The following is a 26,375-nucleotide window of genomic DNA, read 5'->3' as shown; positions in this document are numbered from 1 at the left end:
ACTTTTGGCAAAGTTCTTCTCATATTTTAGGCACAATTTCAGCATCTTCTCACAGATAAGAGTTTTCTAGCTGTTCATTTCTGTCTCCCAGTTGATGTGACCATTTCTTTTTTTCTTTTTCACCCTATACTTTGAACCTATGTTCATTAGTGCTATCATATCTGATACTCTTACTAGATTTTGAATTATATAGAGCTAAAATAATGTCTTGTAAAATTTTATTGTGAATTAAAATTTTATTGTAAAATAATGTCTTGTAAAATTTCCACCATTTGTGGAATCTGTAATAGTCATGCCATATTCTATTGCTGTTCTCCATCCCATTAGAAAAGAAATGCAAGTGCTGTCTATAGACAATCTACATAAAATTATCCACTAGACATTTAATTATGGAAATAATATTAAAATCGGTTATAATAAAACATTAATTATTTAATTATATTTTGCCTATTTTATTTTAGTTTTTTTGACATAATTTGGCCAGATAACAATTGCTATTTTTGTTTCTAATGTATTAGTCCAAAGCAAAGTGCAGAAATTTGATATAGTCAATTCAACAACAACAGTATATGAGTTAATATTTTCCCTTAATTTTGTAAATTTGTAGTGAATTTTTTCTCAGTTTCTTTAGTTATTTTATGCCCCATATTGAAGAAAACATGAGTATGAAAGGGAACCTTACTCTTTAATGATTTCCCTTTTTTGGTTGACTCCACCTCTATTACATAACCTTTCTATATTTTTGTGGAAGTGAGATGATTTTTAGAAGTCTTAGTGGTCCTCTTCTTTAGGAGAACGTTTCTAGGGAATAATACAAGAAGATTTAGAAATCATAAGACTTTGGGACGGACAAACTCAGAATGGTACCACATGAAAACTCTGGATCTGCTGGTAAAATCTTCTCATTTATTCTACATTTATCCTTTACCGGAGTATAGCATTATTCTGACAGTCAGTAGATCTGATTGAATAGTGATTGGTATCAGGAGAATAAGAAATGGGAAGAGGGCATTAAGTTTACGTGGCAGGACCTCATACCTGCCATATATTCTAGATTAGATTTGGTGTCAGTTTTGTAAAACTGCTGAGGTGAAATTAAGAACTGAAATGAGTGAATTGAGTATTAAAACAATAATTGTTAGAAAAGATAGAATATGTAGGAATGAATATTAATTGTAAGTTGATTACCTAGAAGAAACATAGAATAACACACGGGAGTGTTAAAATCTACATCATGGTTTATATGGATGTGTTAAACTCATTTAGAATTTTTAATTTTTTTTCAAGCTTTTATATTGAAGTATAACATATCACATGAAAGCATAAATCATAAGTGCAAAGTTCAGTAACTTGTCCCAAAGTGAGTGCTCCTTTGTGGCTACCACATAACATTTTTTACTTTTAAATTATTGTTAGCTTAGTGTAGGAGGAAGAAATGAGAGTGATGAAGAGAGCTGTAAGGAGCATTTTATGCTATATCTGAAGATGAGATCCAATGTTTGGGTCTCTCCAATATAAACATTGTTACTTTATTTCATCAATGTATTGTTTGGCTTCTATTTAGCAGGTACAGTGCCAGGTACCCGTGAAACTATGGTGGGCATTATAGTTATAATCCATTTCCTCTTGGAACTTATCATCTAACAATGTGAATCAAGTAGGCTTAGAGACAGGAACATCAATAATTGAATATTGCTCTGTGCCTTCATGGAGAATTACCCACTTCTAAGTTTCATTAATGCCTTTTCAATTTTCCAGTTCTTAAGGCTGCTCTTGAAATTCTGTTTCCATTCCCAATTTCCTTCTAATTACTCACCACTTGGTTGCCTATCAACATGAACATTTTCAAAGCTATTTCACTGAGACTCTATAACCCTGGCTATGATTTTTTTCTGTCTGTCTTGTCATTAAGAAGGAAGGGTTTTCTATCTTGATTTGATCTTCTTTATTAATCTCAAACCTCTGCAACCATCTGCCTTCTCCAAAGTCTCTTTTTAGAAAGGCTACACTTTTGCCCTCTTTATTTTTCTTCACAGATTTTAGAAGATGTTTTGTCTACTGGAGTTCCTTCATTGTTGCTGTGGTCTCAGTTCTCTGTGCCTGTTTGATTACCAGTTCTCATGGTGAGTACTTTGTCAAATCTAGTTGCAGCCTTAGCTCACTCTGACAAGAATCAGTGAAAAGCAAATAATTCTCCTTAAGGCCAAATAGCATCTGAAAACATGCTTCATGGTTTCAAAGGATCAGATATTAAATGTACAAAATAAGAAACTAACCATGTGATACACAAAAAATGAACCAAATAATAGCACAGTTTTCCCCACAATAAACTTTCACAGAGGAAAGAAAAGCATTTTACTGAAAGATTTGAAATAACATCTAACTAAAAAAAAGGAAAAACAAGAGGAGGAGAAACCTCAGAATTATTGGGATTATGGGAATTTTAGGGACACTTTAATAAATTCAAATGTTAAAATTTATCAAAAAGGTATTGAGAGACAGGATATATTTATCAGTGGGACCACAGCTAAAATAATCATGAAGTGCTGGCTGAGACATTTGGGAGGGATGTGGAGGAAAGGCTATTTATTTTATGGTAGAAGATAAAAGCAAAATATCTCCATCTCAACTTCTATTTAAGTAGATGTGTTTCTGTCATATTTCAACTAGTACTTTTTTAAAGATTTTTTAAAATTACAGTCAACATACAACATTATATTAGTTTCAGGTGTACAACACAGTGATTAGTCATTTATATAACTTACAAAGTAATCACTGCAACAAATCCAGTACCCATCTGACACCATACATAGTTATTACAATAATACTGACTATGCTCCCTATGCTATACTCTACATCCTCATGACTGTTTTGTAACTACCAATTTGTACCTCTTAACCCCCTCCCCCACTTTACCCATTCTAATGGCATCCATCAAAATCCTCTCTGTATCTATGACCTTGTTTGTTTTGTTTGTTTATCTTGTTCTTTAGATTCCATGTATAAGTGAAATCACATGATATTTGCCTTTCTCTGTCTGATTTTACTCCACTCAGCACAGTACCCTCTGCATTGATCCATGTTGTTGCAGATGGCAAAATTTCATTCTATTTATTGGCTGAGTAATATTCCATTGTATATATGTACTACTTCTTCTTTGTCTGTTCATCCATTATGGACACTCAGGTTGCCTCCGTATATTGGCTATTGTAAATAATACTGTGATGAACATATCAATGCACATGTCCCTTCAAAATATTGTTTTGGGTTTCTTTGGATAAATGCCCAGATGTGTAGCCTTTGTTTTAAAGTCTATTTTGTCTGGTATAAGTATTGCTATCCCAGGTTTTTAAAATTTTATTTCCACATTCATAAAATACTGTGTTTCCCTGAAAATAAGACTGGGTTTTATATTAATTTTTGCTCCATTAGGGCTTATTTTCAGAGGATGTCTTCTTTTTACATGTATAACCATCTACATTTATTCAAATACAGTCATGTCATCTTCTTCTGGAACATCGTCATAACATACTAAATGCGTCTGTCTGGCTGACGATCTTAGCTGGGGCTTATTTTCGGGGTAGGTCTTATTTTGGGGGAAACAGTAACTTTCTCTCTCTCTTTCTCTCTCTCTCTCTCTCTCTCTCTCTCTCTCTCTCTCTCTCTCTCTCTCTCTAAGATTTTATTGGGGAATATTGAGGAACAATGTGTTTCTCCAGGGCCCATCATCTCCAAGTCATTGTCCAATCTAGTTGTGGAGGACACAGCTCAGCTCCAAGTCCAGTTGCCATTTTCAATCGTTAGTTGCAGAGGGTGCAGCCCTCCATCCCATGCACAAATTGAACCCACAACCTTATTGTTGAGAGGTCACGCTCTAGCCAACTGAGCCATCCAGCCACTCCTCCAGAAGCTCAGTGGCAGCTAACTGTCTTCATTCTAGTTGTGGAGGGTGCAGCTCACTGGCCCATGTGGGAATCAAACCAGCAACCCTGTTGTTCAGAGCTCACGCTCTAACCAACTGAGCCATCTGGCTGCCCCTCCATCTCTTTCCTTTCAGTCTGTGTATACTTTCTTTCTGAAGTAAGTATTTTGCCGGCTTCAAGTGGTATTTTCAAAATGTATGGTATTTTACATATATATGTGAAACAGGAGTAAAATTTTTTATAACTGGTCTTTTCATCCTAACCATCAGCCTTCTTTCTATTGATGTTGGGATTTTGGAGAAACTTACATAGCTCATTCCTTTAAAATTTTGTACTACCTTATTTAAATAGTAAACTCTCCATGTAGATTCTATAAATTGACATTATAAAGAATATCAGCCATAATATAATGATATGCAATATTGTGTTACTTGGATTTACTGGTTTATGTCATTGTTTAATTTGAAGCCTGTGGTGCCAATATTTGTATTTGAATTTCTATGAAACAGCATTCATTACCGTATTGTACCATAGATGGGTCCAGGAATGTTTCTCAAACCTGGCTTTGGAAAATAGATAATCTAAGGAATAAGAGTTCTCTACTTGCTCTTTGGATCTTGATCAGTTGCTGCCTTTACCCTTTGTTGCAGGAGGAACAGACAAAGAGCTGAGACTAATGGATGGTGAAACCAAGTGCACTGGGAGAGTGGAGGTGAAAGTACAGGGGGAGTGGGGAACTGTGTGTAGTAATGGCTGGGACGTGGATGAGGTCTCTGTAATTTGTAGGCAACTAGGATGTCCATCTGCTATCAAAACCACTAGATGGACTAATTCCAGTGCAGGCTCTGGACGCATTTGGATGGATCATGTTTCTTGTCGAGGGAATGAATCGGCTCTCTGGAACTGCAAACATGATGGATGGGGAAAACATAACTGCACTCACCAACAGGATGCTGGAGTAACCTGCTCAGGTAAGACTTGCATAAGTCAAAGCCTTAACTTGAAATGCTTTGTGGGAAAAAATATACAGATGGATTAAAAATAAAAAGGAGTTTTTGGTAAGTAATCTAGTCCACATATAAAATCACCCAATCCATTGCTAAAAGACCAGAAAACATGAATAAGTCAGACTTTTTCTGTCTGACTTATTTTGCTTAGCATAATAATCTCAAGGTTCATCTATCTTGTCACAAATGGCACTATTTCATCTTCTCTTATGGTAGAATGGTATTCCATTGTGTATATATATACCACATCTTCTTCATCCAATTGAACCATTTGATTTCACAGCCATAGACAATAGTTTAGTGGTTACTAGAGAGTGAGAGGGGAGAGGGAGGTGGCAGATGAGGGTAAATGGTATCAAATATATGGTGATGGAAAGAGAAATGATTCTGTGTGGTGAGCACACAATATGATATATAGATGATGTATTACAGAATTGTACACTTAAAACATAATGTAATTTTACTTATTTTAAAAATAAAATAAGTTACCAGAGGGTAAGGGGAGTGGGGGGTGGGAGATGAGGGTAAGGGGGATCAAATGTATGGTGATGGAAGGAGAACTGACTCTGGGTGATGAACACACAATGGGATTTATAGATGATGTAATACAGAATTGTACACCTGAAATCTGTGTAATTTTACTAACACTTGTCACCCCAATAAATTAAAAAAAATAAAAAATAAAAAAATAAAATACAGAAGACAATATAAATAAATAAAAAATAAATAAATAAATAAATAAATAAATAAAAAGATTCTGAACATTTCAATCAATGAGGAAGTGACTATTTCCATTTTATATTCATTAATCTGACTATAATCTCCTACTCGTACATAAAAAATCATGATATTGAAGTTAGTTCCTTGTCCACTTTCCCAATTAGATACTGCTTTCATGCATTGACACATAAATCATTAATTACCCTTTTTTCCATTAACTGATAATCAGCTTACTGAATCAAAAAATAAATATTCTTAGCACTAATCCTTCTTTGCACCTTTTCCAGTATACAATGCTATTCATTTCATTTACATAGTGGTTTTAATTTATAAAATACTTTATGAGTTTTATGTCTGTTGACCTTACAATGACTCAGAAAGTCATGTGTCAGACCTTTCTCCTGAAAAATCCTAAAGTTGTGTTTCTGACCCAATTCAGATTCCTGGGCTTCTCATTTCTCTTTGCCCACTTCACTGAGTTTTATGCAACCCTCTTACCTTCCAGCTTCTTTCTTAGAGATCATCTCCTCCATAGGACTGATTTTAGAAGGGGCTAATCTCTACGCAAGTATTGTGGTATAATGGGAGCAACACAGGCTAGTACCTAGAAAAACGCTGGAATAAATTCCAGTCAACCACTTATTAATGCTATTATTTTGAGCAAGTTGTTAAATCTTTCTAAACTTCAATTTCTGAGGACTCAACGACAGAATACATGTAAACCTACTGGTACACTGTCTGGTATGTAACAGGAGTTAAAAATTAACGTTAGTTTCCTCATGGCTCACTGCTTCTCATTACCTTGACTACTCATTTCTCTTTCTTCTTTCTCCCTCCTCCCTTCTCCCTCGTCCCCACTTCTTTCCCCCATCTCTCCTCCTCCTTCCTTCCTCCCCTCCTCTTCCTCTTCTCTTTTTTCTCCCCCTCCTCCTTCTTCCTTTTCTTCTTGTCTTTTATGTTAATCATTACTCAGGGAAAAGCAATGCTAAGATGTACATCAAACATCTACAGCAAAGTTAAAAATCATAATAAATCTTTCTAGGCTCTTACCATAATTATTTCTGGTAAGAGCCTAGCATTGTTTCTGTCTATAGAGTTGACTTTTTAAGCTAAGGCACAATGTAGTATTTTTAACTCTTGTTTTCTATTCTTTTATGCTTAAGGATGGAGTTAATTAAACTTATTTTTTCAAGTTTATACATCTAAAGCTCCAACTGGTGCATAATATTAATATTAGGAATATACAGACACTCACCTCACTAGTTTCATGTGGTTTCAGAGTCTGAATTTCTGAGATTCTCCATCCTGATCAATGCTCAAACCTCAGAACCTGTGCCTCCTGGGAGATTTTAAGATTATTACATGCACAGGGGCAATATAGCATAAAAGTGAAGAGAACAGACTCTGATGCACCACTGCTTTTTCCCCTCCCACATTCTAGTTCTATTATTTTGTAGGTATTTGATCCTGTGTCAATTATTTAACTTCAGTTTGCTGATCTGTATAGTAGGGATAGTGGTAATAACACATAATGCTTAAAGTTGCTGTGAATACTAAAGAAGAGAACATGTCTGATGCACTTGGAACAACTTATGCATATTTTGATTGTGAGCTATTATTATTATTAATTGTTCATAATAAAAAATCTTGTCAAGTGATATTTTTACCTGGAGTTTAGAGCTTTTAAAATTGAATTGCTTTTTCAAAAAGAAGCTTCTAATCTTTTTGTTTAACCACAAACAGTTTTTGTTTTTCATGTTTCCCAAAGTTTCATGCCAAATAAATCTTCTTTTCTCGGATATTTTGGTCCTCATAGAAAATCTAAGGGACAGTGTATAGAGAAAATCTTTATGAAAAAGCTGTTCTTTGCTAAAACCAGTACCAGATGTTTTGGGGATGGGGAAAAAAAAACACCCTTTGGTTTAAACAGGAAATTGGTAAGAGATGAATTATTTTGATTGATTTTTGTCCTCAGTTTTTAATAGTTTGGTATAGCACAGGGTACTTTTGCAAAATATTCATGCTTGTGCATTTTATTTTTTCTTTTTTCTTTTTTCTAATTTCAAATTCAATTTCAGACAATTACTCAGGCTCTGAACTATTTGTGATAAAGATTTTATTTTTATTTTTATAGAAATGTTCTTTTTTATTTATTTATTTATTTTTTGTTAACATTTTTTTGTGATAAAGATTTTAAATGTTCTACAAGTGACTAGTTAGTCATTTTTACTACTTTGTTGTGTGGACCAGTTTTATTTTTTTCTAGTTTTTTAAATAACTGATTTCAATAGATTTTATCTATTTCTATATAAAAGAGTGTTTGCTCTGTCCTCATGAAGGAACAAAACAAAAAGTAAATTTAATCTGTAAAACATTTTCTTTGGTAAGTCGATGTACATAAAAATTCTAATTGTTAACTTACTTTTAAAAAATTAAAATTCTCCAATATGTGAAGATGGGCAGCATCCAAAATGAGGCACCATTTTAAGGAAAACATGAAATCCCAAGTGCCTGAAAGAATCTTATTTTCTAAAATTCCTTCTGAATGAATACCACTTTGAACTCTGGTCTTTTCTCTGCTCTAGATGGATCCAATTTGGAGATGAAGCTGATGAATGGAGGAAACCGATGTTCAGGAAGAATAGAGATCAAATTCCAGGGACAGTGGGGAACAGTTTGTGATGATAATTTCAACATGCATCACGCTTCTGTGGTTTGTAAACAACTTGAATGTGGAAGTGCTATCAGTTTTTCTAGTTCAGCTATTTTTGGAGAAGGTTCTGGACCAATCTGGTTTGATGATCTTGTATGCAATGGAAATGAGTCAGCTCTCTGGAATTGCAAACACGAAGGATGGGGAAAGCATAATTGTGATCATGCTGAGGACGCTGGAGTGATTTGCTTAGGTAAGACTGATGTGGGTTTGTTCTCTTCTCCAAGAGAAGACAAAAAACATGCGGTATGAGAGATAAGAGCCTTAAAAGGCTGAGCTCTTAAATGTATAAGGAAGTCCGTTTTCTTGGTCACTTTATTATTACCTAATGTCAAGTTCCAGTTCTGATAGCTGTGGAGTTTTTATTGTAACTGAAATTAGGATTAATAGATTAGAAAGGAGGGATGAACGGTGAAATTGAGATCCAAATAATAAGGATAAAAGGAGACGTTTAGAGAATAGTCCAATCCCATCAACCCCCCCACCCCCCCCAAAAAAAAGAAAAAGAGAAGAAGGAAGAAGAAATGGCTTAACTAGCAAATTTTACTATCTGGATGCATTTTAAAAGGAAATCACTTTATTATCCTCTACATACAAAAGTCTACTTATTAGCCACGTTAACCCACCCCTTCCCAAAGAAGTAGCTCAAATTCACAGAATCAAATGATTAAAACGAAATTGTTGGTTTCCAGTTAAAACTTCTATGCTACTGCTATGGTATGAGCAGACATTGAGGTTGTCTAGAGACTTTCATGTTCCATACTTGATCAGAGGACATGGGCAATGGATTTGTATGTGCGGGGATGATGATCTCCTTTTTTTAACTTGAGTTCTTGTTTTGAAGAAGATCTAGGATATCTTGAAACCCAAGGAACATTTAGGACAATATAATTGGAGTTAAAATGTCCCTGTATTCACCAGGTATTTTTTTTTCGTTTGGAGGGAGGCAAATGCAGGAAACTCAATTCAAACTAATATAAAAATGAGAAGATACTGACTCAGAAAACTGGGCAATTCAGGAAATACATGGCTGAATTCAAGCACTTAAAGCAATGTCATCAGGGTTCTGGCTCCTTTTTTATTTCTCAGATTTGCTTTTCCTTTTTGAACAATATAACCATCTATATATATAGTCTGAATCTCAAAGAATGGGATTCCTACAGATTCCATTAGCTGAAGAAAATTTGTTGGCATATAATTGTTCATAGTATTTTCTTAAAATTTTTTGTATTTCTGTGGTGTCTGTTGTCACTTCTCTTTCATTTCTGATTTTATTTATTTGGGTCCTCTCTCTCTCTCTCTCTCTCTCTCTCTCTCTCTCTCTCTCTCTCTCTCTCTCTCTCTCTGTCTTATGAGTCTGGTTAAAGGCTTATCAATTCTGTTTATCTTTTCAAAGAGGCAGCTCTTGGTTTCATTGATCTTTTGTATTGGTTTTTAAAGCTCTATTTCGTTTATTTCAACTCTGATGTTTATTATTTCCTTCCTTCCACTAACTTTGGCCTTTGTTTGCTGTTCTTTTTCTAGTTTTCTTAAGCATAAAGTTAGATTGTTTATTTGAGATTTTTCTTGTTTCTTGAGGTAGGCCTGTACTGCTATGAATTTCATTTCACTGTTAGAACTGCTTTTGCTGTATCCTATAGATTTTGGGTCATTGTGTTTCATTTTTATTTGTCTCAAGATATTTTTTTATTTCTTCCTTCATCTCATTGTGAACCCATTCATTGTTAGTAGCATGTTATTTAGTCTCCACATGTTTGTGTGTTTTCAGTTCTAACTGATTTCTAGTTTCATACCATTGTGATCAGAGAAGATGCTTGGCATGATTTCTATCTTCTTAAATTCCTTGAGCCATGTTTTGTGGCTAACATGTGGTCTATACTGGAAAATGTTCCAAGTGCTTTTGAAAAGAATGTATATTCTGCTGCTTTTGGGTAAAATGTTCTAAAAATATCAGTTAAGTCCATCTGATTAAAGTGTCATTTAAGGCCATCATTTCCTTGTTCATCTTTTGTCTAGATAATCTATCCATTGGTGTCAAGGGGTTTTCAAGCCCCCCATTATTATTGTATTACTGTCGCTAGCTCCCTTTATGTCCATCACTTGGTTGATAGTGTAAGCTGTGGCGGGCCACTTTTGTGGGGAAGCCACTGGAAGAGGCTTTGTTCCAGGATGTGAGTTGGATAGGGTGGGGTCTCAGGAAATCACCAGGGAGTGGCAAATGGTGTTAGCCAAGTTAATGGAGAGTACAGATTTGGTGCCAACCTGCTCCTGCCAGCTGGGTGGGAGAAAGGCTCAACAAAGGAGCAATGACATCTGTCAGCACTCCCATCCCCGGAGATAGTTGCCCCAATCCCTACCCTTCCAGCTCTCACCCTGAAGTTAGTCAATTTAGTTTTTCCTGGATCTTTTAAATCTGCTGCCCCTGCACTAAGTCTTAGTGTGAGTGAGATTGTGAGTGAGTGATTCTGTGCGTGGGCTTTTTAGGACCTGCAGTGCCTCAGTCTCTAGCATGCCATTGTCTTTGTTGGACACATCCCTTCTGATTTTCAAAGCCTAATGTTATGGGAACTCCTCTTCCTGATGTTGATGCCTCGGGTTTGGGAGCCTGGAGTGGGACTGGGACCTTTCTCTCCTCAAGGGGGACTTCTGCAGTTGAGAGATCCCTCCAGATGCTTAATTGTCCCACCATGGTTGTGGGACCTGCCCTTTCTGTATCGCCACCCTCCTACTAGTCTCAATGTGACTTCTTCTTTATACCCTTAGTTATATGAATTCTGTTCAGCTAGTTCATGCTTTTTTCAGTGATGGTTGTTCTCTAATTTAGTTGTAATTTTGATGTGGTCATGGGAAGAGGCAAGCACAGAGTTTATCTATTCTGCGATCTTAACTGGAAATCTCTTGTTTCTTTATCACTGACTTGTTTTGTGTCCCTCTTGCAGATGGAGCAGATCTGAGCCTGAGACTGGTAGATGGAGTCACTGAATGTTCAGGAAGATTAGAAGTGAAATTCCAAGGAGAATGGGGGACAGTGTGTGATGATGGTTGGGATAGTAATGATGCTGCTGTGGCATGTAAGCAACTGGGATGCCCAACAGCTGTCACTGCCATTGGTCGAGTTAATGCCAGTGAGGGAACTGGAAACATTTGGCTTGACCATGTTTCCTGCCATGGAAATGAATCTGCTGTCTGGCAGTGCAAACACCACGAATGGGGAAAGCATTATTGCAATCATATTGAAGATGCTGGTGTGACATGTTCTGGTAAGTTAAAACAAAAATAGAGAAGGAAGGACCTGTGTTTTGTAGAAGTAAGAATAAGTATGAGATGTGAGAGACAGAAATAGCTAATAATTTCCTTGTTGGGAATTCTTACAGTTGTGTGGAATCTTTATTTGACTAGTTTGGAGCATTGTCTGACTCTATTTTTTGTAATAACTATTCAGGCCGCTGTGAGGAACCACACTTCAAATTCTAAATCTACCTGGAGCTCTAAAACACAAAATGTTATAGCTCTTTTAAAAAAAAATTTGACTTGCTCATATTTTTCTGCTATTGATAATTTTTATTAACCCTTGAAACTATAATCCCATTTCTAACCAAATTTGTGATCTATACTGGCTGTTAAAAGAACCAGGAGATGGGCAAGCCATAATTTCCAGTGCCTCACTATCTTGGAAGAAACAAAATAAAAAATGTGTCCTTTATTTAACCTCCATATGTATCTATGGCCTAAGTTTATGTTTCTTTGGCAGATGGATCAGATCTGGAACTGAGACTTAAAGGTGGCGGCAGTCGCTGTGCTGGAATGGTGGAGGTGGAAATTCAGAAATTAGTAGGGAAAGTGTGTGAAAGAGGCTGGGGACTGAAAGAAGCTGATGTGGTTTGCAGGCACCTAGCATGTGGATCTGCACTCAAAACATCCTATCAAATTTATTCCAAAGTTAATCCAACAAATACATGGCTGTTTGTAAGCAGCTGTAATGGAAATGAAACTTCTCTTTGGGACTGTGAGAATTGGCAGTGGGGTGGACTCAGCTGTGATCACTATGAAGAAGCCAAAATTACCTGCTCAGGTAAGATGTTCAAACAATATGTTAAAAATTTTGACTTAAAGTTTAGAAGTGTATTATAAGTAGAGAGAAAAGTTTCCGCAGATGCACAGAAGCATGAAAAACATGGTATTCCCAGGTGTTGTTAGGCTGGGGCATCAGGTATGATTGATAGAGTAATAGATATTAAACTTTTAAGGTAACATCATAGAGTACTTTAAAGTATGTTAAATTATTAGTGTTTATCATCTCTCTCTAATTTTAATAGATGGTTGATACTGGGAAATCTACCAAAGCTCTCTGTGCTGCAGTTTCCTCAAAAGAAAAATGATAGTAACAAAAATACCTTCCTTACAGGAATTACACACTAAGTGACCAATCAATGGTATTAGTAGTTATTATTATTAGTAGTATTAGCATTATGTGTTCTTCACTGATAGACTGAACTCTGTGACAGACTTTTTAACCCACCCAAATGCCTAAAGTATTGTAGGTGCGTAATAATGTTTGTTGAAAGGACAAATTATTGTATAAATAGGAAAGCAACACTGAATTATCTTGAAGACAAAGAAATCATGTGAAAACATTTGAAATGTAATAATATGTTTGTGATCATGTCGTAGATTTATTAGAAAGAGGACTTAGACGCAAAAAGAACACTTAGGAAGATATTGCAAAGGTCTACATAACGAGATGACAAATTACATTAAAGCAATAGCAAAGAATATGCAGAAGGAACATGCTGGAGGACTGACAGAGACTGGTGACTTTCCACATGTGCTAGTGTATTGTGAGGGTCAAGATTCTAGCCTCTGGCTTCAAATCCTGGCCCTTTGCTAACTCACTGTGAACTTAGCAAATTATTACACCTCTTTATGCTTCAGAAAATTATAACGATTTTAATAATTCTACCCTAAGGCAATTGTAAGAATGAAATAACATTTGTTAAATACTTAGTAAAAATGCCACAATAATAGGTGTTCAATTAGTGTTCACTACTATTATTATTATTACATTTTTGGTAGATAAAGAAATTGTTCAGTTTCATGTCATTCTAATCTGGTTTAGATATCATTAGTTAAGTAAAAACTACAGTGGGCTTGTCAATACATAATTTATTCAACTTTGAACACCTTAAATTCCTGATGTCCAAGTAGATATATTTATGAATATAAATTTAAAGAGAAAACTATAAATGAAGACATATTTATTGGCAGTTAAGAGAAGATGTCCATTAACAGGATGGGAAAGCTGAGAATAGAACCTTCAGTCAGGGAATTCATGAAAGGTTCTGATAAAACATTGTCAAGCAGGAAGGAGGAGAAAGAAGTGTCTCATGTATTGAGTGCAACAGATACCAAAAGGAAAAAAAAGGGGTCTAATTTTCATTTTGAAAACAGGAAGTATGTTGGAAAACTTTACTTAAAATCATTTGAAAAGGTTAGATCCCACAGATCCCACATTGCAGTAGGTGAAGAACCAAGTACAGGTCTAAAAGATAGACAGCATGGATACACACTATCTGTGGTCTCCAATGTTATGAACAATATAAGGAAAATACAGAAAGGGAAAAGTTATCATGCTTCCAGGAATAGTTGGTACCAGAAGGTAAAGCTCCAGAATTCTCTCAGATGATTTGGTATAATGAGGAATGAAGAGGTCTAGAATTTGCTATGCCCAATTCTAGGCAGAAAACCCAAAAGAAAAGAGTATGGAAAAAATCACTAAATACTCTGGCCTCCCTTTCTTACTCTTCACTCCCTTCCTCACTTCCATCACGAAGGAAAATCTTGGAATCATGGTATCTCTCACTGAAATATTATTTTTTCAGCCCACAGGGAACCGAGACTGGTTGGAGGGGACATTCCCTGCTCTGGTCGTGTTGAAGTAAAACATGACGACACATGGGGCACCATCTGTGACTCTGACTTCTCTCTAGAAGCTGCCAGTGTACTGTGTAGGGAATTACAGTGTGGCACAGTCATCTCTATCATGGGGGGAGCTCACTTTGGAGAAGGAAATGGACAGATCTGGGCTGAAGAATTCCAGTGCGATGGACATGAGTCCCATCTTTCATTGTGCTCAGTAGCACCCCGCCAAGACGAAACTTGCAGCCACAGCAGAGACGTTGGAGTAGTCTGCTCAAGTGAGACCCAGAGAATATGCTCAATATGTTCCCTTGCCATGAAGAGGGTAGGGTTAGTAATCACAGACACGTTTTGTAAAGCCCTGATTCCTTCCAGGATACACAGAAATCCGCTTGGTGAATGGCAAATCTCCATGTGAAGGAAGAGTGGAGCTCAAGGTTCTTGGGACCTGGGGATCCCTCTGCAACTCTCACTGGGACATGGAAGATGCCCACGTTTTGTGCCAGCAGCTGAAATGTGGAGTTGCCCTTTCTACCCCAGAAGGAGCACATTTTGGGAAAAGAAGTGGTCAAACCTGGAGGCACATGTTTCACTGCACTGGGACTGAGCAGCACATAGGAGATTGTCCTGTAACTGCTCTGGGTGCATCACTATGTTCTGCAGGGCAAGTGGCCTCTGTGATCTGCTCAGGTAAGAGGATCAAGGGTAGCCAGTGATGAGCCTGTTATCTAGAGGTGTGCCTTAAGAGCATGTATACCTATAGGGATGAAGAACAGAAGTAAAAGGGAATGATCCTTTTTGAGGGATCATGAGAAGTGTACCTGAATATTAACCTCATTTGTCTTTTTAGAGAGAGTATAAACTTAATTTTCATAGACCTCATAGTTATCTACTGGTTATCATGTGCCAGCCCTTCTTAAAACACCTGATTAATCCCAGCCTGGCTGACCCACCCCTTTTCCTTTCCCTCTAAAGCTATGTTTGTCCTCAGCTCATATATCTACTACTTCGTCTGACCTCCATTCCTCACCCTACCTTTTGTATCTTATGTGACTGAGCAGTTTGATATTTACAGGAAACCAGAGTCAGACACTATCCCCATGCAATTCATCATCTTCAGACCCAACAAGCTCTACCATTTCAGAAGAAAGTGCTGTTGCCTGCATAGGTGAGAATCTGTGACCAGACTATGAAAATGATCTCAATCCTTAGGAATGCATTTTATTAATATTTTGTTTTCTCTTTCCAGGGAGTAATCAACTTCGCTTGGTAAATGGAAGTGGCCGCTGTGCTGGGAGAATTGAGATTTATCATGAGGGCTCCTGGGGGACCGTCTGTGATGACAGCTGGGACCTGATAGATGCTCATGTGGTGTGCAGACAGCTCGGCTGCGGAGCGGCCATTAATGCCACTGGTTCTGCTCATTTTGGGGAAGGAACAGGGTTAATCTTGCTAGATGAGATAAACTGTAATGGAAAAGAATCTCATATTTGGCAATGCCCTTCACATGGCTGGGGGCGGCACAATTGCAGGCATAAGGAGGATGCAGGAGTTATCTGCTCAGGTAAGTTCTGCACATAACCTCTGGTCACAATTACATAAGAAAGGACTGAGGTGGGGCAAAGGGTAGTGAGGAATATTGATCTGAGAGAATTCCCTGAAAAGCAGGTTCAGAGGGAACTGTTGCAAAAGCCAGGATCCCAGAAGTGTAGCTTTGATGAATTAGTGTAGTGCTGCCTCATATGCAAGGTAGTATAAAATCAGAAGGAGGAATATTCAGAAATGAGCTTGCATATCATGAAAATGACAACCAAACTAATGAGTTCTTTTATAAATATACACGGAGCTGGATATTGGGTAAGGATTCAGTGCACCACCTGATAATCACTGTATCACTGTATTAATAGAAAAGTAGATTAAAAGGGACAAGAAGAAATACATCAGTGCTACATTCTACAGAGAAAAAATAATTACTATGCACAAATAATTTTTCATGACAGTCAAATGAAACTTACTTGTGATAGGAGCAAAAATTACCAGAAGAAGCCACTAATTTTTTTTTTTTTGCATACATGGCAAGCTTTAGAAACTATCGTGAAGTAGAAAAATGTATTCAGTTGTAATGTACTTGGAAAACAGTACTATGACTCAGTAACTTAGGGAAGTGAAAAATTCTTTATGCCAAAAGTGATTTGGGTATCATTTCACATTTAATGACATAAATTTGGTAGAGGACATACACAACAAAACTGTGAGGTGTCAAAAAAGGAAATATTTCATTTTAAGATAATATACACAAAGTTTTGGTTTTAGTGTCTGAGTATCTCACTAAATTTTAACTGCCAAGGGCAGTTGCAAAAAACACAAAAATGAACAGAATAAGATTTTTAAGTGACAGTAACTTAGGAAGAAAAATCCAAAGTATAAATTAATAAAAGGCTTTGAGCCTTTTATTGAGATCTAGAAGTCAACTTAGAATCATTTGTCCATTCTAAAGAGGTCCCTGAGTACAAAACCCAAGACTAGAAAAGCAGAGGATATTTATAGAACAAACACTATATTTTACTAAAAGCTATTAAAATCACCCAGAAGTTACTAAAGAATTACTAGTAATTGATAGTGTACCTATTTTTAAAGCCATTTTCATATCAGAGTCAAAGAAGGGAGTCTTCTGAATTTTTAGAGAAGCTGTGAAACTACTAACTTTGTATTTCCCAGAGTTCATGTCTCTGAGACTTATCAGTGAAACCAGCAGAGAGACCTGTTCGGGACGTCTGGAAATTTTTTATGATGGAGCTTGGGGCAGCATAGGCAAGAGTAATATGTCTCCAACCACTGTGGAGGTGATATGCAGGCAGCTGGGCTGTGCAGACAAAGGGAATATCATCCCTGCATCTGTGGTCAAGACAATGTCTAGACACATGTGGGTGGATAACGTTCAGTGTCCGAAAGGTTCTGACACATTATGGCAGTGCCCATCATCTCCATGGAAGCGGAGACTGGCCAGTCCCTCAGAGGAGACCTGGATCACATGTGCCAGTGAGTATGTGTTGGCCTATATGAAAACTCCATTCTATGACTCCATTATCATCTTCTGCTAAGTACTAGGAATGACTAAACCCTAGTTAATACGAGCATCTATTCTATTCAGTGTAATTGGTTTTATTTAACTTTACCTATAGATTTTCAGGGTCTGAGATCATTTTTCAAATATTATATTCTCTGTGGTCTTCTTGAAAGTTTTATTCAATTTCTTTCTCTATGAACAAATGAGGAGCAGAGAATATGTGATTTAGTATTGACTATTGAATGGTCTACCTTACCTTTCCCATTTTTCTTTCGAATATTATCTTGCTGTATTAATATAAAGAGAGAAGCAGTCAGAAAGATCAATGATGAAGTATTTCCCTATTCTCCATCGTATTAAACTGGAAGAAAATTTCTATGTATCTGGCAATACACCAAGCTCTTTTCCATTTGAGACAACTTAACATTATGTAATGTTAACGTTATTCATTTGACATTTCCTGAATCATACTAACATTATGTCCAGGATGAAATATTTTGCTAAAAGGGCATGTGCTTTCATAAAAGATAAATTTTATTAAAATATATTTTAAATGTGCATTAAATAAGCAAAGTTTTAAAATAGAGATTTGAAAAGAGTTTCAAATCTCTCTTTTCCCCTGTGACCTCTTAGGATTTTTTATCTTCTCAGAAATGATCTAGGTGTCTCTGATTTTTCAGACAAGATAAGACTTCAAGAAGGAAACACTACTTGTTCTGGACGTGTGGAGATCTGGCATGAAGGTTCCTGGGGCACAGTGTGTGACGACTCCTGGAACTTTGACAATGCTCAGGTGGTGTGTCGACAGCTGGGCTGTGGCTCAGCTTTGGAGCCACTAAAAGAGGCAGCATTTGGTCAGGGAACTGGGCCAATATGGCTAAATGAAGTGAAGTGCAAAGGGAATGAATCTTCCTTGTGGGATTGTCCTACCACATCCTGGGGACACAGTGACTGTGGGCACAAGGAAGATGCTGCTGTGATCTGCTCGGGTGAGTGCCAGGATACTGGATGAAATCTGGAATCTCTGGCAGCAGAAGAAGGGTTGGGCAGTCAAGTACATTGTGTAAAGACTGGAAGTATCAATACAGGGATCTAGTGCAGAGAGAATCATGATGTTTCTGTCTGAAGGAATGATGAGAATATTTGTTTTTATGCATTGACCTTCACCAAGGAAAAGCATATCTGGAGCCCTGTGCAGAAGGAAGAAAGACAGGGAGATCATAGTTTTAGGTGGGAAGGAGTAGTTTACTTAGCTGAGAAGCACTGAGGGCTCACATAAAACAAATAGAATATTTTTCTAAATTTTTCAATAAAAACGGTATTCTTTAATCCAGGAAGTGATACCACTACCCATCCAATTCTCCAGTTTAAATTTCTTCCTCTTCCTCTCATCTATCACCTTCCCCAGTCACCAGGTTCTATAGATTCTTTTTTTAAAATTAAATTTATTGGGAAACATTGGTAAAGAACATTCTATAAGTTTCAAGTAGATGGAAATAGAAATATTTGTTCTATATGTTATTACAGAATTAAGTCTCCTCTGTTTTCCCTACAGGAACTGTAACCAAAGAACCATCAAATATCACAGGTATATCTGGGGTTTATGAGCATGGGATCAATTACCTGGTTATTTAGAACCCTTTTGTTAAGATATTTTAGATGGTACATATACACAATGGAATACTATTCGGCATTAAGGAAAGATGATATAGGAGCATTTGTGACAACATGGATGGATCTTGAGAGTATAATGCTAAGTGAAATAAGTCAGACAGAAAAAGCAGAGAACCCTATGATTTCACTGATATGTGGTATATAAACCAAAAACAACAAAAGAACAAGACAAACAAATGAGAAACAAAAACTCATAGACACAGACAGTAATTTAGTGGTTACCAGAGGGTAAGGGGGTGGGGGGGTGGGTGATGAGGGTAAAGGGGATCAAATATATGGTGATAGAAGGAGAACTGACTCTGGGTGGTGAACACACAATGGGATTTATAGATGATATAATACAGAATTGTACACCTGAAATCTATGTAAATTTACTAACAAGTGTCACCCCAATGAATTTAATCAATTAAAAAAAAAAACCCGGGGGTGGGCACATAGCTGTGCATGTGACTTTATCTTGGCATTTATTATAATGTTGATTAAAAGAATTAAAACAGGATTATGTTATATGTACTCTTAGGCAACCTGCTTTTAAATTTTGCTTTAAAATAGATTTTAAAAAAAGATATTTTAGATGGGGCTGGGCCGGTGGCTCAGGCGGTTAGAGCTCTATGCTCCTAACTCTGAAGGCTGCCGGTTCATTTCCCACATGGGCCAGTGGGCTCTAGAGCAGAAGCAGTTCTGAGAATATGAAATTCACTTCAGTGATCCTGTATGTGACATAAGGGAAGGATGGTAGTAACTAGGGACCCAGGTTTTTGAGCTAAGACATTGTCATCTCTTGTGATATTTACTTGTGCTTAGGTCTCGCATTCCTTGTTGCATTCGGAGTCATTCTGTTGGCTGGTCTCCTTGTGCTGCTCTTGTGGACTCAGAAGCGAAGACAGTTACAGAGACTTACAGGTCTGAGCTAAATAATGATCTCTCTAATGTCTTATGGGATTAGAAGATTCTTGGGATTAAAAAATATACATATTAGATTCAAGTATCACATGGCCAGAAATATGGAGCCAAGAAGACGCTTAAGCAGTTTCTCAAAAGGAGAAAACAAGATTTTTGAAAAAAAGATAAGGGGCTTTGGTTATATTGATGATTCCTATACTTCACCTACATGTTTAATTGGGACATTATACAATTGATGGTTTAGAATGGATATGCTTATTTGGTTTCGAGTGAATCCTTTATTGCCTGAACATTTATTTGCTCTTACTATATGCTTAATTCTAATTTTACTGTTCTGCCAAGCAATGTGCTAGGCCCTGATGTAGACATGGATAATCAAGTGTTATTGTCTTCATGGAATTTCAAACCTAGTGGAAGAGATATATATGTAAACAAATAAACAGTAGTATAGTATTATACATTAATACAAATAAAGAAAAAGATGACACTAAGAAGAGAATAACTAACTGAAAGGGAAATGGAAGTGTCAGAGGCTTCTAGGAGGCTTTTGAGGCAAACTTTGAAGATAGGAGTTCAAAGAACTGGGGAAGGTGCAATATAGGGAAGGAGAAAAATATGTACAAATGTAGAGAAGCTTTACAGATATCACATTTGTTGTTTTTTGGTGGGGAGTAAAACTTGAGCTCAAGGAGAGAAGCTACTGAAAAAGCTGGAGAAGAGGGAAGAAACAAATTATGAAGTTCTGTATCCATGGTAAGAAGATGAATAGTCATCAAAGAGTATTATGCCAAGCAGCCTTTCCGAAAGTTCTGTTTGACAAAAGGATGTATAAGGAATTGAAGGAGGACCACACTGTTGACAAGGATAGCATTTTGAATTAGTTGAGATGAAAGATGAAAAATAACTTTATAGTGAGAATGGAGAGGAGACAGATTTTAGAGAAAGCTCCGATGAACTAACAATTGTCACCTCAATAAACTTTAATTTAAAAAAAAAAAGAGAAAAGACTACTGCTGCCTTAGGAAAAGAAACTGGATTGTTCTACCATGGCAATAGCATCATTCCACTGGATTTGAGTTTGTGGCATTATAAGGGAAAATCTTGGTAGTAGAATGGGATGGAAACAAGACAAGGGTATGAATGAAGATTAAGTATGTTTGCATTGCTGGGGAAAAGCACACATGGGGCAAAAAACTTTATTGTGGTCTGCTGATTCCTAACCTAAGACCTCTGTTTTCAGTTTCCTTGAGAGGAGAGCATTCTGTCCCCCAAGTTCAATACCAGCAGATGAATTCCTGCCCCAAAGCAGATGATCTGGACCTGCTGAACTCCTCAGGTCTGTAGGTTCTTTGAGGGTCTACAGCTCCAGGGTTCAGACCAGTAGATGCAATTGAGGCTAAGGCATTCTACTTTGCATAGCAGTGGAAAGAAATCTCAAACAGCTGGTAATAGGAAGCTTATGATGCACATAAGGAAGAAAGGCGGGGTAAACTGAAAACTTTTCTTGGAGAACATAAAAATCGCAATCATGTGGAGACCTCTGCTAAGAAGTCTATGATTATTTCTGACAGAGGAACAAGTAACCTTGCAGTAGAATATCATGACTTGGACCTCATTTTATGAAAACAAAATTAATCTTCTGAAAAGTAGTTTAACTTTTCATATATCTCTTTTATAGTTTCTTCCATTCCCACTCCTGCTACTTTCCTTTCTCTAACTTGCTACGTATTATATTTTCCCTAAAAACCTATAAGCTTGAACTCTCTAATATTTTCATCCCATCAGAAGTCATCACTATTCACAGGACTGGCCTCATTTCCCATTACCTAATGCTTCTTTCTCCGTTCCCCAACTATTTAGCACCAGTGCACTGGTACTAAATTCTGCCTCTAGGAAGCATCACTCTGCTAGGTTGGAAAAAATATCCCAATATCCACTCACTGCATGAAGGCTCAATTCCTTTTCAATAGTCCTTACCTTCTGACAGGGGCCTGCCTCACATCTTCAGCCCAAGGAATTTGGTATTTGCTGCACTTACACCAGGAAAACATATTTAAGGCACAGGAAAGACTTTCTGTGCCCCTTAAATTACACTTGTTCGCTTCCTAATTGTGGACAATGTTTTTAAATGTTCAAAGAGCTTCTAAGGCACTTGGGGGAAGGTCTGATTTATTTCCCCATAATTGTTTTCTTCTTTTAAGAAAATCCCAATAAGTCAGATAGTTTTAATGCTGCTGGACTAATTTCTATGTCTAAATGTTTTTCTGTTTCTGGATGAAAAAAAAGACTATTCTGAAGTACACTGAAAAAGAAAATGGGAATTATAATCCAGTGAGGTGAGTGAGTAGAATTTATTCATCATTGTGCTAAACAAGTACATTCCTTTGGAAAATTGAGGACTTTTCTGGTATTAGAAAGAATGTATATACACATATATTTCCATATACATCTGTTTGTGTATGTATATCCATATTTGGAATATATAACATTTTTATTACTGTGACTCATACATCTCTTAGTTACAGATATATTCTAAGCCATAACAATGGTACATCATGGAGTTAAGGAGAAACTATTTAAGGAGAAAATACACATGAATAAATCTTTTAAAGATATTTTGGGGGTCATTTCAGGAAAAATATAAGGCATATCTGTGGTTGTATATACATGCCATGTAGAGTAGTATAAGATGCTATAGGAATATAGAAAGTTTGTCTAAGAAAGTTTGGGGAGATTGTGAAGTAGATGTAATGTTCGAGTTAAACATGAGATGACTGAAAGATAGACCATTTTAGAGAAAGAACATAACATGTACAAAATATGGAGGCATGAAATAGAAGTACACCTTTGGGAAACAATAAGAAGTTTTGATATATATGTTCAGATATATTAAACATATTTTGGTGACAAGTGGTGTCCTGAGCACTGAAAGTACAGAGATAAAAGATGCTGTTGAAAAAGACATAATTGTTTAATGAAATTTCTCAGTCTATAGGTGAGACTATGGAGAAGTTAATGTGGAGAGAGGGGAAGTTATGAGATCCTAAGGCTGTTTGGGTGGGTAAACACATAGTGTAATACCTAATGATGTGTTATAGAAGTCTACACTTGAAACCTATATAACTTTACTAACCAGTGTTACCCCGATAAATTTAATAAAAATTAAAAAAAGAAAAGGCTGCATGAATGGTCTTATTGGCTATATTTTATGTTTATATTTTATTTTAGGGACTATTGGGCAGGTGGTATGCTTTAGAAGTTTAAGCTAGGGCAAGCCATGATCAGATTTACAGTTTATAATTTGCTTTCATGAGGAAAGTATAACAACAACAACAAAATGAACAAGGCAAGAAATTTATTGAGTTATACATCAAAGAGAAAATATGGTGAAATGAGTTAGTGGGTACATTTTCTGTTCTTTAAAAAAATGTGGGGAGCCCTATATATTTAGAAATGACATATAGCAAAAGTAAGATTTTTGTAGAAATATTACATATGACATATAAAAAATACAGATTGAGTCAAAAGATAAAAGTTGAAACTCTTAAAACTATATAAATGTAAAGTGTCAATATATGTATACATACACACATAGAATGCTTATAACTTGTATATTGCATGAAAAGGGTAAGTATATGTATATAAATTTCATATATATATATAAAATATATATATATATATATATATATATATATATATATCTTAGCAATTGTTAAGACAAAGACATCTAATGGATAATTGGGCAATGCTATGAAAAGGCAATTCATTCAAAATTAATTTCAAATAACAAGTAGACATTTTAAAATGCTCAAATTCACCAGTATGTCTGAGCAATTCAAGTTATGATTAAGAATATATAAATTTATATACATCAGACCAAAAAAAATTTAAAAGCACCAATATTTATTGTTGGTGGGAGTACAGAGAAAAATGTAATTTCAAACATTGCTATTGGAAATGAAAAGTGTGATACCCTTTAGAGAAAGCAACCTGGAAATTTCTATTTAAAAAATACTTTTAATGCTTCACAGATCCTTTGATGCAACAATTCTACCCCACAGAATTTTTTCATACAGATAAAGCCACTAGTATGTAAGAACATATATAAAAGATTATTTTTTGCAGTTTTGGTAGTAGTGGCAAAAGCTGCAAACAAAATGAATGGCAATCAGTGAGGTAGTGGCTGGAAAATTATGGTGCAGCCAACTAAATAGGAAAAATCATCTATAAAAGTGCAATAATATCATTCCATTTATGTGCTCATGTTATTTAATCTAATACAATGCTTACATTTATAAAATTATACGTGAATATGCGTAAAGAAACATTTAAAAATTCTAACACCATTGTAAACTGAGGACTATAAATGACTGTGTAATCTCAAACATATAAATATTGTGATATAATAAATAACGCTTAAACTACTTTTTTTCCTTAAAGAGTAACTACTTCAGAATCATATGGGGTGTTTTTAAAAATAGAAATTCTAGGCACCACTGTAGTTCTATGGAATAGGAACCATTGCATTTTTCTGTTTAAGAAAGTAGTATGCTTTTTAATATAGGTGAGTGAGTGGTGTATGTGTGTGATAATGGAACACGTTATATTATATTATAATGTAATTCTTCTATGCATGTGCATGTGAAGAGGAAAATAACAGATTTTATTTATGGCTTTAATTCAGCCTTTGACATACCTTGATGAAGACCTGGACTATTGAATGAAGTAAGAATTCAACTCTTTCACTGAAGATTACAATACAGTCCTATTTTTCCTATATTCCAAAGACTGCTGCTAAATTTATAAAAATTAAATTGATGACTGGGACTATTAAAAGTTGTATAAGACTTTCAGTGTGATTAAATAAAAACAAATATCGCTGATTTGAATTTGTCTTAACTTTTTATTCTTGATTTTATGAATTTCTTTTTTTTAACTAAAATTTATTGGGTGACAATGGTTAGTAAAATTACATAGGTCACAAGTGTACAATTCTGTAATACATCATCTATATATCACATTGCGTGCTCACCACACAGAGTCAGTTCTCCTTCCATCACCATATATTTGACCCCTTTTACCCTTGTCCCCCTCACCCTCTGGTAACCACTAAACTGTTGTCTGCGTCTATGAGTTTTTGTTTCTTTGTTTGTCTTATTCCATTGTTACCTTGAGTTTTATATCCCACATATAAGTGAAGTCATATGGTTCTTGACTTCTTTTGTCTGATTTATTTTACATTTTATGAATTTCTGAGTGTGCTTTCTGACTCCTTTCAAGCTTCATAAATATAATATGATGTCTTTTCATTTGACAATGTTTGTATTTACATCTAATGCATATTTTTCTAGTTTGCTTTAATAATAAGTTTCTTCTTATTACAAAATCAAAACAGATTGATTTCTCCTTTTGCTTTTTTTAAGAAAGGGAAAGTTAGTAATTATTAAAGGATTTCTTTTTTTTAAATTAAAGTGTATTGTGGTGACAATGGTTAGTAAAGTTACATAGGTTTCAAGTGTACAATTCTGTAATACATCATCTATATATCATATTGTGTGTTTACTACCCAGAGTCAGTTCTCCTTAAATCACCATGTATTTGACTCCTTTTAACCTCATCTACCACCCCTCGCCCCCCTTACCCTCTGGTAACCACTAAACTATTGTCTGTGTCTATGAGTTTTTGTTTCTTTGTTTGTTTGTCTTGTTCCTTTGTTGCTTTCAGTTCTATATCCCACATATCAGTGAAATCATATGGTTCTCAACTTCTGATGTCTGACTTATTTCGCTAAACATAATAATCTCAAGATCCATCCATGTTGTCGCAAATGGCACAATTTCATGTTTTCTTATGGCAGTTCCATTGTGTACATATACCATATCTTCTTTATCCAATCATCTATCGAGAAACATTTTGGTTGTTTCCATGTCTTGTCCACTGTAAATAAAGCTGCAACGAACATCAGAGCACATATATATCTTTAAGGATAAATGTTTTCAGATTATTTTGGGTAGACACCTGGGACAGGGATTGCTGGGTAATATGGTAAATCTATTCTTAATTTTTTGAGGAACTTCCACACTGACTTCCCTAGCGGAAACACCAATCTACATTCCCACCAACAGTATGAGGGTCCCTTTTTCTCCACAGCATCTCTAACACTTGTTATTATTTGTCTTGTTGATAGCCATTCTAACTGGTGTGAGGTGACATTTTATTGTGGTTTCTATCTGCATTTGTCTGTTGATTAGTAATGTTGAGCATATTTTCATGTCTATTGGCCATCTGTATGTCTCTTCAGGTCTTCTGCCCTTTTTTTTTTTATTAGTTTCAGGTGCACAAGACAAGGTAATACTTAGACGTTCATCATTTATATCCCTCACACTGTGAACCCCCCCTCCCCATCCCCCCATCCACTATCCCTCCGACCTCGCACCGAGCCATCACATTAT

At 36.0% G+C, this 26,375-nt stretch overlaps 1 protein-coding gene across 1 annotated transcript; it reads left to right on the top strand.

The window, feature by feature from the left end:
* The first annotated feature begins 765 nt into the window (after positions 1–765).
* Positions 766–24,810, top strand: CD163 (CD163 molecule). The gene is made up of 17 exons (XM_081059602.1): positions 766–891; positions 2,037–2,123; positions 4,574–4,894; positions 8,236–8,556; positions 11,303–11,623; positions 12,115–12,435; positions 14,243–14,557; positions 14,655–14,969; positions 15,355–15,447; positions 15,529–15,843; positions 16,998–17,318; positions 18,027–18,335; positions 18,902–18,934; positions 19,825–19,923; positions 21,164–21,259; positions 22,210–22,259; positions 24,608–24,810. The coding sequence occupies exons 1-16, from the start codon at positions 861–863 to the stop codon at positions 22,227–22,229; spliced, it is 3,318 nt and encodes a 1,105-aa protein (XP_080915728.1). The 5' UTR covers positions 766–860; the 3' UTR covers positions 22,230–22,259; positions 24,608–24,810.
* The last annotated feature ends 1,565 nt before the right edge of the window (positions 24,811–26,375 follow it).

The sequence above is a fragment of the Rhinolophus hipposideros genome (genome assembly GCF_964194185.1).
Source record: "Rhinolophus hipposideros genome assembly, chromosome: 9".
In the NCBI taxonomy this organism is placed as follows: domain Eukaryota; kingdom Metazoa; phylum Chordata; class Mammalia; order Chiroptera; family Rhinolophidae; genus Rhinolophus; species Rhinolophus hipposideros.
This window is presented reverse-complemented; position numbering and strand designations above follow the sequence as displayed.

What these genes read in the sequence shown, in the direction of transcription:
- CD163 (XM_081059602.1), top strand. Translation starts at nt 861, where the DNA reads ATGGTACCACATGAAAACTCTGGATCTGCTG. An exon ending in AAGTGCTGTTGCCTGCATAG is followed by an intron (nt 15,448 to 15,528) that starts GTGAGAATCTGT and finishes TTCTCTTTCCAG; the next exon opens with GGAGTAATCAACTTCGCTTG. An exon ending in TGCAGGAGTTATCTGCTCAG is followed by an intron (nt 15,844 to 16,997) that starts GTAAGTTCTGCA and finishes TGTATTTCCCAG; the next exon opens with AGTTCATGTCTCTGAGACTT.